Here is a 16,056-nt window from a genome sequence, read left to right as displayed (position 1 = left end):
GGGACCCACCCAAAGGATATAAGCCACTGCTGCAGAATGGGAAGGAAGGCCCAGGGGGACCTCACACTCTTTCCTTTCCATGGTCTTAAAAATGTGAAATTTCCGTTGTGCCTCTGTTTAATGCAAATAAAAGCTTTAAGGTTTGCTTCACTGAGGGGTGTCTGGATCAGCTATTTCTTCTCCCCCCTTCATTGCTGTACGATGAGAACACACTAAGGCCCTCACAAGGTGACTGCCAACTTCCTCTGTCTTATCAAACTCAGCCCTCCCTGAAAATTCGCATCCCAAGGCAGCTGGTTTACTAATAGGAGTAACACTAGCAGAATTCATGTTTCTCTTTATTGAAAACTTCCTATTTGCGGGCCTCTCTGGTGGTGCAAGGGGTTAAGCACAGCACTATGAAGCAATCTGCAGCCTCTGCAGCACAAGTTCAATCCCCGGCCGGCCAGGGAGCCACCCACATGGCGCAGCAGACTTCTCCTATCTTGCCTGCTGCTCCCCTCAGAAGTGTATTTCAGTCAGTCTTCCTGATCGTTCCCTGCTCTGTCTCTAGTGAATCTTCTCACCCCACCATGCCTCTGGCTTGTACCCCAGTTATGTATGCATAAATAAATATAAATCTTTAAAAAGAAATGAAAAAAAAACTTCCTATTTGCCCCTACAAGAAGAGCTTTTCTGTATTCATTCTAATTTGGTCCTCATGCTTACCCTCCTGGCTCAGTATCTGCAGAACAGCAGAGACTTACCCAAGGACTCTCAGCTAATTTTAAATACAAGATCTGACATCCATCAGCTCTGTCTGGAGGCCACAGATCTTCCCCCATGTCATCACCCCACTCTGTCTCCTGTAGTCTTTACTACAACCTCTTTAGTTTGTGAGTCATCCTCTCCCTTTCTTTCTTTTTTTTTAAGATTTATTTATTTGTTTGGTTTATACAAGCACTGGGTAGAGTCAGAAGCGCAGGAGGGTGAGAGAATTCACCAGAGCCAGAGCGGGGAGCAGAGCAGGCAGAAGGACCGAAGTACACTGCTGAGGGGAGCAGCGGGCAGCAGGAGAGGTCTGCGCGCCATGTGGGACCCTCCTCCAGTGGCCGGGGAGCAGCTGGGGATCAAACCGGCGCTGCAGAGGCTGCGGGCAGCTTCGCAACCCAGTGCTCAACCGCTGCGCTACCGGAGGGGCCCCATCCTCTCCCTTTCAAAGCCATCCTACCTCCCCCAATCCCTTCTGCTCACTAGTTGTCTCTCCCTTGTTTATCTTGTGGCCCCTCCCAGGTCTTTGTAGCATCACCAGAGGGAAGTAGCTGCCTAAGAAGCCACAATTGACCGAAAACCCAATTAGGTCAATTGGGACAAAAACCGTATTCCATTACCCAGTGGCTCCCTTTTGTATTCAACATTTCTCCCTCCCAGTCTTGACCTCCACTGACCCGGGTTGCCACTGATCTCTCAAGCAAAGCTCATCATTTTTCAAGACCTCAGGGGCTCAGCAGGAGCCACAGTTCCAGCTTCAAGTCTTGGATAGTTCTGGCCAGTGTTGTTTTACCTCTTTATTCTTCCTTCTAAAGCTTTTTGCTCTTGGAGTCTCTTCTTCACACTTGATCCTCTGACCTACTGACCTCCTAGTTGTTCTTTTTGTCCTCAAAATTAAGTCCAAGTCCTTTCTGACCTTGACTCTTCCTAGTCTCCTTATGCCCCTTCCCCTTCTTCCTTTTGGCAATTCCAGTCACTCCACTCTCCCCAGAGAGTGCCTTGTTTTTACTATTTCTTTTGCCCAGAATAAAATTATTTTTTTATCTACCTGGCAAACTCCTACAGATCTGCTAAACCCCATCTCAAATTACATTTCACATACCACTCAAATGCTCAATAAATTTGTGACAATAAAGGTCACAGATGCTCAATAAATACAGATGGGATTTGAGATGGGTCACTAGCATCAAATTACATGGTTAGTTGCTTAAAGAAAAAGAGCAACATTATGGACTCAGTTTCTTTGCTCACGGCACACAAAAAGTGCCTTACGGGTGTGGAAAGCTTTGCAGCTTACAGTTGTCATGACCAGGGCAGACTGTCCCAGAGGATGGAAGGTCCCGGGTCCCTTGATCTTTTCCAGGATTGCCCTCCTCTTCCTCACGCTGCCTGAACCTTGCAGACTGGCTCCCTCCATGAGCCCATCTCCCCTCTTCTTCCCACCCCACCCACACGGTACCTGAGGAACTTGTTGAGGTCCCCATGCTTCATGTACTCAAAGACCATGATGAGTGGGTCGCCCTCCACGCAGACGCCGTAGAACTTGACAATGTGCTCATGCTGCAGGTTGGTCAGCAGCTCAGCCTCACGGTGGAAGTCCTTGCGAGCGTTGTCACTGGCATCCTTCAGCGTCTGGGGAGGAGGGGCAGAAAGGGAGGAAACCAACACAGAGTAAGCTGAGAACATCAAGGGAAGGTTACATTGAGAATGAGTAACTTTGTAACAGGGTGGTCCCCAGGAAAGGGGTAGGTTCCAGGTTTCCTGCCCCATCCAAGAGAGGGTGGAGCTGAGCAGGGAGAGAAAAAGCTGCAGAGGAGACTGAGGAAGAAAAGAAGCAGAATGGAAAGCAAGAAGGAGACCTGGAGGAGGCACATGGAGCCGAGAGACATGGGAAGAAACTGCACTTGCCTTCTGGTCGTGGACTGGGTGACACAGATGTGGGTGAGAGACCTGTGGGGAGGTGACAATGGCAGTTTTTGTCTTGATTTTGATTTTGCTCTTTTCCCTCCAGACTTGTCTGGTTGTTTCTGACCCTTTTCTGTGGGTCCCCACTGGAAGATGCTTTAGACTTGTGGCAGGCTTTGGGGCCTTGCTCTGGGCCAATCCTGCTTGGGTGGACTTTTACCCACGAGGGGATGGGTAACTTTGGGTGCTTGATTTAGAAACTAGATTCTTTGCCTTTCCTGCATTGTTTCCTAATTATATTAAAGTTCCTTTCCTTCCCATTAAAGTCTCATATGTTTTGTGTTGATGTGGTGGATGGCAGAACCTATTTAGAGTAGGCAGGTTTGCGGGGTCTGGGGTGCCCCTTTCCCTGCCCTGTAACAACTTCAGTGGACACGGAGGCTTCTAGGTGTGGAGGAAATTGATCTTGTTTATTACAAAAAAGATTGGAAAATGAGGAAATAACATTAGAATTAGTAACTGAGGAAGAGTGCCATATAGGTATATGAGGCTCTGCAGTTCATGAAGTGCTGGTATGGGTGCTCATTAAGTGACAGGCATGAGGTTTATAAAGTCTTCACTGTTTTAAACCCATTGTTTTAAACCTGGTCTGAACCCAAGTCTTTCCATGAATGTCTTGCTTATTTTGGTACCTGATGTGCTTTCTAGGATGTTAGGTGTAGCTCATTATTGCTCATATAATCTTTTAAAAGCTTTATGTTATGCAAATATTCAGCAGAAAGAAGAGTTTAACAAGCCCTCCTGTACCACCTTCAGGCTTCACCAATGATCATCTTGCCAGTTTTACTATGTCACACTCTAAAAAGTCTTCTCTGACCAGTGCCAAGACATGCTGTGGGCTCTGAACACATCCCTGCCCAGTGAACTACAAGAAGGCCAGTCATGCAGCCAAGATGAAGATGTCCAGGATGATGCCAGCCAGATTCCACTGCCTTTGGTGCTCTGCTCACCTGCCACCTGCCACCAGGGTGTCATAACAGGACAAAACTGGCATTGTTGGTGCTGAACACATGTATGGATCTTCAGTCACTGAGCCAGAGCTGTGATGGCAGCAGGAAGATACTGGCCCAAATCCCGATGTTGGAAATTTATGGGCAAATAGGGAGACAAGTCACTTATAAAATTAATTACACTTCAAGATCAAAACATAGCATCCTAAATGAAATCACTCCCCTACATCTCTGTCCAGCTTGCTCTCTTAACATGCCTCTCTCGAAAACTGCTTCCACTTGATGAAATATCCAGAGCTGCCTACATGAGCATGGGCCCTACCTCCCTTTCTCTGCACATGTCCTTCCCTCTCCCTGGAAGGGACAGTTGGGCATAGTATTGGAAGCTGAATAACCTTCCCCCAAAGATGCCCACATCCCAATTCCCAGGACCCTATAAATATGTCACCTTATATGACAAAGAGAATATTACATATGTAATTAGGTTAAGAACCTAAAGTACAGTGATTTCCTTGCTCATTCAAGTACATTCAAAGTTATCCAGAGAGGTGAGAAGATGCTATGCTGCTGGTTTTGATAATAGAAGAAGGAGCATGAGCCAAGGAGGGTAGGTAGCCTCTAAAACCTGGAGAAGTCAGGTAGAAAAAAATTCTACCTCAGAGCCTCCAGAAGGAGCTAGCCCTGCTGACATCTGGACTTTAGCTTAATAAAATTAATTTTGGCCATCCAACCATCAGAACTATTAGAGAAAAAAATATTGTGTTGTTTTAATGAGAGTGTACTAATTTGCTACAGCAGCCATAGGGAATGGCCACACCTAGCTAATGCCCAGCAGTCCCTCAAGCCTGGGGTCAGCTATCACCTTTTAAGTGTTCCCTGATCCCCTCATTGCTGTCACACCCATTCTGCCTTAGGCTGGTCAGATGACCCTCATAGGTTTGCCTCACATTTATCTCTATCCTACTACCAGCCATGATATATTCTACCTGTTCACTCAGGTAGAGTCAGTGGGTCCCTTAACCCAGGGACTGTGCCTACTCACTCTTGAGCACCCATCTCTGCACCAGCACTGGTCACAGCACCAGGCACATGGCAGGGACTAAAGAGATGTTTGTGGACTGAGAAGTAAAAGCTGAGCATGAAAGAGGAGTTCAGAGAGGAGAGAAGCCCCTGGTGGAGATGGCTTCTGAGTATATGACTCCCCTTTTCAGGGAGACTGCACTCAATTATTATCAAAGTTAGAAAGTAAAAGGGAGCTTCAACATTCACTTAAATTGAACATTGGGACAGAATTAAAGCACCATTATCCATCAGCTAGGTACCAAGTGTAAGACTAAACACTATGTCCAGAATCAAAGAATATTGCCAGTTCCTTGGGGTCACTCTGTAGCTTCCTACCTTTATTCTAATCTCTCTGGGTGAATACTCTGAGTTGAGCAACTTACAGATCTTGGGGCTCCTGGGAATCAACTTTTGACATGGACATTACCAAGGAATATATTTATTAGGACATGTTCTTGGGATCAATACCAGAGGGAAGGACTGAGCAAGAGAGTGAAAATGAGCCATGATGTAGTTTTTACAACATCTCATCTGGTCCTGCAAGATGACCTTTTAGAATTGCCCTGAGTTGGGCCAAGGGGAATGGGCCTTTATAGACTCATTAATCAATCCTTTGATGGGGCCACCTTAGGAAATATGACTTTAAGTGGACTTGCTGAGCCCTCCCACCCCCAGGGAGCTGGCAGCTGAGAAACTTTCATTGCAGCTTTCCCAAAAACTGGGCAAGCAAGTCCTTTATTCCCAAAGGTGGGTCATGTCATGAAGCCCACCACAGAATGAGTTTGAAATATGCCATCAACCATGTCAAGGGCTGCACTCCATAAGGGAGGGACCAATGAACATACAAGACTCACCTCCCCTCAGCAACAAGGAAACAGTAAGGTGGTGGAGGCAGTTGCCAGACCACAAAATCTTTTCTGCTACAATCTTCACAAAATCTAGAATTTTCACTAACTGCCTTTAGTAAGCTCCCCCCTCCCCTCTCCCCCACACTGCCCCAATGGTGACTTGACCCAAGGAGAGGACATTTCATTAGGGAGAGGCATTTGTTTTTTAAGTCAAATTCTGGAGATACTGATACAAAATATGGATATTTAAAAGGGTATGGGAATGGGGTTCCCCATTCTCATTTTAGCATTTTTTTTTCCTGAGCAGTATCTTTTAGAAGCACCACCAGTTCTCCTTTGAAAAGTGAGAAAGGGGTTAAGGTGCAGTACAATGAAGCTGTCCACAGCCACTGCAGCACAAGTTCAATCCCCAGTCAGGGAGGTGACCCACATGGCGCAGCAGACCTCTCCTCTCTCGCCTGCTGCTCCCCTCAGCAGTGCATTTCAGTCAATCTGCCTGTTCTGCTCCCTATTCTATCTCTAGTGAATCCTCTTACCCTCTCGCACCTCTGGCTTGTACCCCAGTTCTTGTATGTATAAGTAAATAAATCTCAAAAAAAAAAGTGAGCAGATTGGGGCTAACCAGTGCTCAGAAAGGCCAGATAGCTTTGAAAGGTCTTCATTTAATAGCAAAATAAGCAGTGGCCAAGAAACTGGGTTTGGTATCCTGCTCCCTTGAAGCTCCGGAAGCTGGTCTCATGCCCATTCACGCTAATTCCTTTCATCCATGTTGCACATGGAGCAGTAATGTGCTTATCTCAGCAACTTGTTTGAGTTGATTTTATCCATGAGCATGCTTTTAGTTATTTTTTAAATATTTTTTGCTTTGCTGAACTTCTAAGTAGAAAAATAGTAGATGAGATGAGATGAACACAAAAGAGAAGAAAATCATGATTGGCTGGGTCCTTCCTCTGGGCTCATGGAGCAAAACACACACATGGGACACTTCTCTCCACAGAGGAGGGACTGATGAGTATACAGGACTCAGTTCATCTCAGCCACAAGGAAACATTAAGATGGTGGAGGTGCCAGCAAGACCGCAGTCTTTTCTGGCTAGGGGCATGTTTTGTGTTCATCTGTTTATTACTGACTGCTTAATCCAGTGTCAGCAGCTAAAAGAAGCCTGGGCCCATAAAGTCTATGCAAACTTGAGATAAATGAGCATTAGAAAGGAATGAAAAGTGACTGTCCATTGGGAAAGGTGGAACATGGCCCCAAGTGAGGAAGAGAAATCTGAAGATCCAAGGAAAGAAACAGGTGGGGGAATATAAGTCTGAGGGGACCACTTCCCAGGGCACTCTCTCCTGGAGAGCTGGCCCCAAATATCTGTGTTCTCCTTTCAGTCACAAAGCAAGCCCTCACAACAGTGGTTCTCATATAGGAGGGGTTCTAACTTGGAATCATAAGATCTGTGTTCAAATTCTGGTTCTGCACTGGAGTTGTCTGAACTCTGATTTTCTCTTTTATAGAGTGAGAACAAGAGCAGCACCTGCATCTTCGGGTCACTAGTAGGACTTGGAGAGACCCTGTGCATTGGGATTCTTGCCTTCAGGGTCCCTGGTTGAAGATGGTATTTGGGCAATTTGAATTTTGAACACAACCAGGTCTGCATTCAATTACTTGCATGAGGACCCCAGGAAAACCAAAAGATAAGGCCTGGAGGTGAACCAAGGTATGAGAGCAGCAGTGCTTCTGAGTTTGCCACCTGAGAGCCTTGACAGCCTGTAGTATTTTCTCAGAGATAGTTTCTCATTATTCAGAGATTGCTCTGAGTCACTGAGGTAACTTATTTCTAAGGCACTAGTCCATTTTTAACAGTGCAAAGGAGAATCATCCTCTTAGATCAGTTATCATAAGACACAAACAAATCCTGCATAAAATTTTTACCTTATGTGTTAGCTATCTAGTGTTGATTAAAAAATGAGTGTATGTGTATATGTTTGTATATGTGAGGGAAGGGTTGGGGGTAGAATGAAAGAATGTCAGGCAATGGAGTAGACGTAGAGAGAAGACAGAATGAATATACAGGATTTTCTTTTGAGGAGTATCAAACTGAAAGAATTAAGAAGCATCTAATATTTCCATTTCCATAAGTAAAATAATATGGGCAGACTCTACTCAGTACAATGTCAAAACCCATGATGCTTCAGTGCAATTTTTGAATTTAAGAGAGATTTCACTATTCGTGGGGCAGATATGTGTCACAAACCTGGATTCCTCCTATGTACCCATCCATTTTTGCATGTTGGGTCCTTTTTCTAAATTATGATTCAATTCTATTTTAAGAGATTCAGAAAATATGGCAGTAACAAGTTGGACAAAATCATCTTCTGAATTTGGCACTCTAAAGATAAATTTTTTTCTAAGGGTAGGACCACTGCCAGACAGCAATCAGAAGCTGGAAAAATCCCACTATCAACCCTATTTATGAAAACCATCTATGTTTTAGTACCATGGCTGATAGTCATTTTACTCAATTAAGGGAGGCTTGGCTGGTTCCCCGGGTCCTTTGGCAATGGACATGAGGTGGCAGCTTCCCTCACTGATAATTCCCTCCACTTAACTTTCATTTTGACAGACATATTTTTCCCATCATTGAGTATTGCTATTTTCTTATTCCTGGTGTCTGTCTTGTAGCTTCATTCTTCTTATTCCTGATGAATTTCCTGACACACCAAAAGCCACCATTCTTTCTGAAGACATTCTCAAGTTCTCATGCAGAGCTACAGCAAGTTATGACCTGGAGTACACATTGATTCAGAGTTGGAAGAATGGAGTAGCATGAAATAAACTAAAGCACAGAATTGAGTAAGCACTGAAGGTAAAATAGAAGCAAGAAAAATTAATATTTATCTGAAGTGTCTCCACAAAATACCTAGTAGGAGAGGCAAGAGAGCTTATTTGAAATCATTAGTGCAATTGGATTTTGTAGACCATACTAGCGTTGCAAACTATGGGTGGTTTAGGAGACAAAAGGTAAAACAAATGTGTTCTATTTTACACTTACCTGAAATTCTTCTTTCATGCTTTTTAGAAATCACAGAAACAGTGGTAAGGTGAAAGATCACATGGAAGAGATTATTATGGTAAGCCCTCACTATGCCAGATACCTACCACTGTAGTTAAAACATATAGAACAAAGACTAAACTCTCATTTGAGGCAACTGAGATGCATAAGAATGCTTGTCAACATGCCTAAGTTGTGCTGGGTGAGGATCACTTGGTCCAGATCTGCTGCTTCTGAAATCTCCTTGTTGGGTGCCATTATCCAAAATGGCATCCAATAGCCACATGTGCCTAGCAATCATTTGAAATATGGTGAGTTCAAACAGAAATGTGCCATATGTGAAAGATATCAGATATTGGAAACTTGGTATGACTAAAATATCTCAGTATTTTTATATGAAATGTTGCAACAATTATCTTTTATATATGAGTTAAACTATATTAATAAAATTAGTTTTACCAGTTTCTTCTTGATTTTTTAAAAATCATAGTAGGAAACCTTAAAATATAAGTGTGGCTTGCATTAGTGGCTGCATTATTCTTCTATTGGAATGCACTGTTATATAAAAGTCGCCTCCATAAGCTGTTAATGGGTCAACCTGCTTCTTGGGAACTTCGGAAAACAACACTAAACTAAAATAGAATTAAAACACCCTTCTCATAAGGTTCTTACAGGCAATGACTAGCCAATTATTTAGAGTTAGCCATTGTCACAATTCTGTGTAATTCTTCTTAAAAGAATTTCTCTAAAGAAATGAACAGAAGGTTTCCATAAAATTCTTATAAAAAATGAACTTTGAAGGAGAATATTTTAATAAATTCAAAGATAAGATGATTTTTATAGAAAAAAAATCTTAAAAACTAAGGTGTGTGCAGTAAGGGGCTCCACAACATTCCTACAAATATAAACCTTATTATAAAATAATGATGACAAATATTCAGATAGTGCTCACTGTGTACTAGAGACCAATACTCTATCTCATTATCTGCCCCTTTGAGAGGACTTTAATTATGTACTAAGTGACAGCCTCAAACACAAGATTCATAACCAGGATGTTGATTGCTGTTGTCTTATTTTCACTGCTGTGCTGATTCTTGTGGTTCAGAATCTTAACCAGTGAACAATCCAGTGGGAAACAGGAGACTAAGTTTTAATTCAAATACTTTAAAATACCTCAAAATTTTAGGGGACAAAACTAATGGTTATACTTGCATATTACATTAAGTTGCATATTCTAAATATTAAATCTTTTGAAGACCAGGATCAATTTTTAGCAAAGAGTGCATCAGAAGCTGACCTCTACCTATTGGCAATATACTGACAGGTTTTAAATAAACCAGCATGCAAATGCCTGAGACAGTTTCACTAACTATTTAGGAGCTGATGGCTCATGATTGCCCCCTCAATTATGAGTTGGATTATCATGTTAAAGTCAATTAAAAAGCAGCACAACTACTGTAATGCATACATTCCAGAGATAGAGAGAGATGACATTAATCCTCCAGCTAAGTTTGATACCAGTTGAGTCCTTAAAAGAGTGGAAAACACTGTCTTGGTTTTAACATTTTCTGAAAAGATATGAATAAATTGGAGATAAGCCAGAAAAGTGGGCTACCAAAACAAATGAACAAGACAAAAAACAGATCCCCCATCAAAGGTTAAAAGTTGAAGCTACTGAGAAAGGAACATTGATGGAGCAACTTGATAACTGGGGCCTACCTAACTCAAGTACAAGAGGGATTCTTACAACAAAAACGCTCTCCATCCTACAATGCATGTGAGTATGCATGTGCGCACACACACACATATAGACACAAGGAAAGAATGCACTTACACTAAGAAACAATGGAAATCTATTAAGCAATGGCTGAACAATAAAGATCATTAAGTCTTTTAACAAGCCGCTATTAAAAGTTCTACAATTTCTGTTCCTAGAGACTTGTAAAGATGGAATCAATAGTACTTTCTGCAACCTTATGTCTTGTTAAGATATACAAAGTATTTTTTTAAGGTAATACTGGCAAATATTCTCTTAACTATTCTAATCTTGTGGGAACAAGGATTTCACATGCCAACATAATTGGAGAAGTAGGGAGGAAGCACAGGAAGGCGGGGAAGGGAGAGACCTCACTATTATCAAGATGTGAGGACTTATGTGACAACTGTCTTAAACATGTAAAGAGAAAATAGCCATCAGTCTTAGAAATAAACTTGCCTAGATACAAGCCCTGAATTGATGAACTCTTGAGGAGCTTCCCCATTTAAGAATTGTTTCACTGTTGCAGAACTGGAAACAATGAGCTTTCCGTTTTGAGCACCAATACTTTTCCAGCCTTGTATATATTCTGACACAGTGGCTCTAGTTGTAGCACTGGCCACCGTGGATGGCTGGGCCACAGGTGAGTGGTGTGGCATGAAAATGGATTGGAATAATTGGACACATAGTGCGTCCCTTCTTGAAGTATGAGAATGTGGGTGAAACAGATTCTGGAGCAGCAGCTGGGATGGAGCAGCAGTCAGTGCTGAGTAGCAAGCAAGGGGCAGCTGCACCACTTAGCAGGAGAATCCCTGTGGTCTCCTACAGGGGAGCTAAGTAAGGGATAGTCAGTGGGCTACCTCAGATCCACAGTGAGCTTTTAGGTCCTGACTGGTGGGAATTCTAGCTTTCCCAGAGCTCCTATTTGAGCAGGTTTCCCTTCATTTTCCCTCCAAAAGATATCTTCCCCTTTGTTTGGTTATCGCATCTATAATATTCCCCTGGGGAAACAGTGCTTCTCCACACTCAGTCCATATGTATTGGGTAGAGCTGACATCTTATTTCAGAGCATATAAGTGACCCAGGCCTGGCTGAAATGCCTTTACCTTTTCGAAAGGCTTCTATTTATGTAGTCCATTCATCCATCCATCCATCCCTCCATCCATCCATCCATACATACATATATACATACATACACATATCTCTATTCATCCAGCCCTTCATTCATTAACAAGGCTACCACATATTAGGCAATGTGCTAAGAGGCCTGGTTCCTTCCCTGGGGAGTAGGCCACTCTTACAGAGGAGGCAAATGTTGATGCCATTGATTAAATGAGCCTGTGAATGCATATGTTATTAACAACTTTTACAAGTGCTATGCAGTATACAGATGCTGTACTAGAATACAATAGGGTGGCTGTCTTACATAAGGGAGCAGGCAACGGGAAAACTTCAGGTAGAGAAGTGAGAACTGACAAGTAGACCAAGTGAGAACTGACAGGTAGACCAAGGAGCTGGGCTGGGCATGGGGGATGGTGACAATATATTGGATACCCCATTTCGGCTACCACACAGTAATGGGTCAGAGGGTTCATCAATCAATTCTCCCAGACCTTTTGTGAAGAAAAGCATCATTTCCTCTGTTGACAAGATATTCAGAAACATGAAAAAACAAAAGTTCTATTAGATCACAAAAAAGGTTCTGAACTCAGGTTTTCTGTGAACACCTATAATTCACTGCAGCTTACACTTTGGGGAAGTCAAGTAAACTTCCCTAGCTTGTTTTTCACTTCTATAAAACATGAGACTTGCGTTATCTATATGATTTCTATGTTCTTGCTTATATTCAACATTTTATATTTCTAGAAATACACTGCATTTGGTGGAGAAGGGGAGGAGATGCCACAAATCCTACAAAGCACACTTGTGGTTCTGTTTTAAAAAAAAAAAATCAGCATGCATTCATAGTACAGGGAGATGTTTTAGGAATTGTAACTATTGACATGCTGGTTGGATAGAATCAAAAATAGCTAATGCAAGCACAGCTAATGCAGAGAAACTGCAATGAAGCGTTTCCTTGGCAATTGAGTTACTTAAAGGTGAAGTAACTCATTTTGATCAAAGACTGGTTTCTCTGCTTCTCATCCAGGTGTCTATGGCTTCTTCACCTGTAATTCATTGTCAAAGGGAAAAAAAGGGTTGACAAATCCATTTCCCTAAAAAACAAAGGTCATCCAAAAATATCAAGCAAAGAGCAATCTGGTTGGATCTGAATAAGCAGACTCTAATGTGAGAGGCATACCCAGCCTGCGGGTGCCCTTGAGTTCCCTGCATATGCCTTAGGCTCATGTCCATTTAAACTAGTTCTTGTGGATCCCTCAAATTCTTAAATCATTTGGGGCAAGAGACACTAGAATTTATGGAAATTTGACATCTATCAATCTGAAAGCAAAGCCTTGAATTTCAAACCAGTCAGCTCCTTCTAGAAAAGGAAAAAGGACAATAGCTGCTATTTCTTAGCATGAATAATCAATGCTGCAGGGGTTGCTAGGCAACTGGCAGAAAGACTGTCAAACATCCCTGTGCCTCCAGTGGAAGAGCAGCAGCCCTGGCAGTTGCTCCTTGGAGGTGACAGGCTGTGCTGGCCCTGGAAGTCACTTTGTCATTGCTTAAAATACATCCCTTTATTATGGTCAGGGCTGAACCATAGAAATTTTACTCCCCAGCTCATTTAGTTTTTAAATACATGTTTAGATGCCCACAGCCCTGAGGATGAGCAAGCCAGGCTGACTAGAGGTAACTCTGGGAAAGGTCTGCCTGTTATTCTGATGCAATTTCTCCTGAGAGATTCAAACTTTCCCTTGTGTGGCTGCAGCCTTTGAACACAGAGGGTTAAAATGGGCATCCTCTCTGAAGCTTGAAATCATTCTAGAAAACATAAGCAAAACCTCCAATCTCAACAAAAATTTACAGTTGAGGTCACTGAGATAAGTCTTCCTAAGTATGTCATCTTGGATTTGGAATGAAGGGTTCAGCCATCATCATTTTGTTCTCCCTTGTGGAGAGGATAGTTTTACTTGAATTTCAACAAGAACAGGGGCAGCAAAGAGGTCAAGATTTGATAAAAACATCCCTTCTTAAATTTTTTTGGCAATGTTGATTAAGGAGCAAATACCCATAACCATCATATGGCATCACTTTGTCGGCACTTATTTGGCAGAGTCAGGAGATGTATGAGGACTAAGTTTTGGGTCTGGGTCCGAGGTGAGATTAGTACTATGATTAGGATTTAAACCAGAGAGTAATCTCCCTGATGGTGGTGATGGGAGGTATGACCAGACAGAAGCATACCTTGGGCAAGGCAATTGGTTGCACATCGCTGTCTCTGGCCCTTTATCATTATAAGCCCCAAAGTTCTATTTTAGTATGTGTTTGAAAAGAAATGTAATGTGTGAGTTGATGGTGCCCTGTATTTAGCTGTGCAGCACCCTCTTCTTAAAGGGATTGTAAGTACAGAGAAGTCGGCACAGAACAATGACTCCAACGTGAAAGAATACACACACTGGAATTTTGGGGAGGCTTTCTCTATATGGTTGGGTTCTCTCAGCTATTCCTACACTGTCATCTGGCATTCCCTAATCTCCTACGATTATTTTATATTCAAAGATTCGCCACCTGTGATCCCATAAAGTAAATTCAGAGTCTGAAGGCCCAATTTAACTCCCAAAGTGGCCTCCAAATGGCAATAGAAACACGGACCCAGAACGTGAATCCCAGTCTTTAGTCTCCTTGTCTTTAGCACAAGACTAGATTAGGATTCAATGTTCCAAAACTTTTTCCAGTTCTAACATTTTATCAGTCAATAAATCTACAAGAATACAGGCATTTTGGGGGCCCATTGATCCAAAAGGGGAAAAAATGCAGCAGAAGAAAGCAAAGACCACAGATGTAACACTGTCAAATGTTCTAAAAATTTTGTGCTTATAACAAGTTTTTTGAGTGAATGAAAGAAAAGAGGAAGCACTAACAGTAGGAGTTAGATGTCCCCAGGTCACTGCAGGATTCCCACTTTGACACCTTCTAACGAGATGGTGCTTATCTTATATGTACTACATTTTTCACCCCTAGAAAGATTTGTCCTTTATTCACTCCAAAGTGCAGTGTTTAGGAGTCTTTGTTGAGGATCTGGAAATATCTGTGACATTCAGTTGAGTTACTTTTGATGACAAGGAAAGCAAATGCAATTTCTCCTTTGGATGAACTTCAACAGGAGCTGTGTGTAGTCTGCAGGATGGGTTAACTTCAAGAATAATTTGATTTCTTTTTTCAATTACCCATTATGTATACTCCATATTTTAATGCTAAATACAGTGGAATGGAATATATATCTGATTTTCAAAAATGAAAAGTTTTGTTCTGGTTCTGATGAGTAAACATGTGCTATTTACACAAATTATTTTGTGTTTCGTAGAAACAAACAAAGCTCTTCTAGGAAGCCAAGAAGTAATATTTTATTACATTAGTCATGTCCACATTCACTTGGCACTTTAATTCATTTTATAAACATATATCTCTTGTCTGTGTTTATATTATATATGGGTATGTACATATTATTCAATACCTTGGTGAAGTGTTTTTTAGTATTTTGATAATGCATACATAAGAGATCTGCAAAAGCCTTTGTGCTGATTTTTGTTAATTCTTGTGTTTTCAAGAGCTCAGTGGTAATTTCATTCCCTTCAATAATGTTTGTCTTATGGAAGATCAGAGCTCCTGGTTGAGGGTATGGGGAAATGATATGATGAAAGGCCGTCAGATTTCTTGATTGTGTCTCCTTGGGCTGTAGATTACCATCCATGTCAGGAGTGAACCCTGCCTATGCTATATAAAATCCCGGGGGCTTGGAAACATTTGGAAGAGACCGGGGGAGGCATGGCAGCAGAACAGAGAATGAGAGGATAAGTAAAGTCCGTGATCCTCCCTTCCAGAACCTCAAACACATACAAACTCCAGCTGAGATTGACTCAAGTGTCAAGCAGTCTGAAAAACAGGTGGAGACTCCAAGACTTAGTAGATTGAATTCTGTTTGACCCCCTGACCTCCATCCAAAATTTAGTTAGCATTTACTTGGAAGAGTAACTCACAGCAATTCACAGCCTGCAGATGGTAGGTTACCCCTAAGAAGAACCTCTCTGTCCAAATAGCCTTCCTACTAATCATTTAGCTAAATGAATTTGAACACAGCCATCACAGCCATATAATCTGCTCCTGGTCATTCAAATAAATTAAGATAAAATAAAGTAACGCTTCCACACATTGGTGTGACCAAGGATAATGAGACAATCTGGAGTGTTCTCTTACCTTCACTGCCACCAATATCTTGTCCTGGTCAGGGTAGAGGTTATAGCATTCAGCTAGGAAAACTTTTCCAAAGGCTCCTTCGCCTAGCTCCCTTTTCAGAACGATGTTATGTCGTTTGATATGCTGAACAACTGTAAGACAAAAACAGAAGGGAATTAGAATTGAGACATACTGAGGGGAAGGCAGACGCTGGGAGCCAGTGGCTTGCTTCCTGAACTTGCAGGCCCAGATTTTCTCCACTGCACACAGCAAGCCCAAGGAGGAGCTTGGGGGCCATTTATACAGTTCACCGCAAATGTCTGGAAAGCATTGTGCTGA

General features: G+C 42.2%; 1 protein-coding gene across 3 annotated transcripts in view; it reads right to left on the bottom strand.

Moving 5' to 3' along the window:
• The window catches only part of NTRK2 (neurotrophic receptor tyrosine kinase 2), a 337,402-nt gene that overhangs the window by 74,356 nt on the left and 246,990 nt on the right, over nt 1-16,056 (bottom strand). For all 3 annotated transcript variants that reach the window (XM_054689473.1, XM_054689472.1, XM_054689471.1), the window contains exons 13-14: nt 15,739-15,869; nt 2,210-2,382 (exon numbers count right to left, since the gene is read on the bottom strand). In XM_054689473.1, the coding sequence (XP_054545448.1) occupies nt 2,210-2,382; nt 15,739-15,869 (304 nt within the window). The remainder of the gene's footprint in view (nt 1-2,209; nt 2,383-15,738; nt 15,870-16,056) is intronic.

Source organism: Talpa occidentalis, unplaced genomic scaffold (genome assembly GCF_014898055.3).
Source record: "Talpa occidentalis isolate TD23 unplaced genomic scaffold, MPIMG_talOcc4v2.1 talOcc4.7, whole genome shotgun sequence".
NCBI classification, from domain to species: domain Eukaryota; kingdom Metazoa; phylum Chordata; class Mammalia; order Eulipotyphla; family Talpidae; genus Talpa; species Talpa occidentalis.
This window is presented reverse-complemented; position numbering and strand designations above follow the sequence as displayed.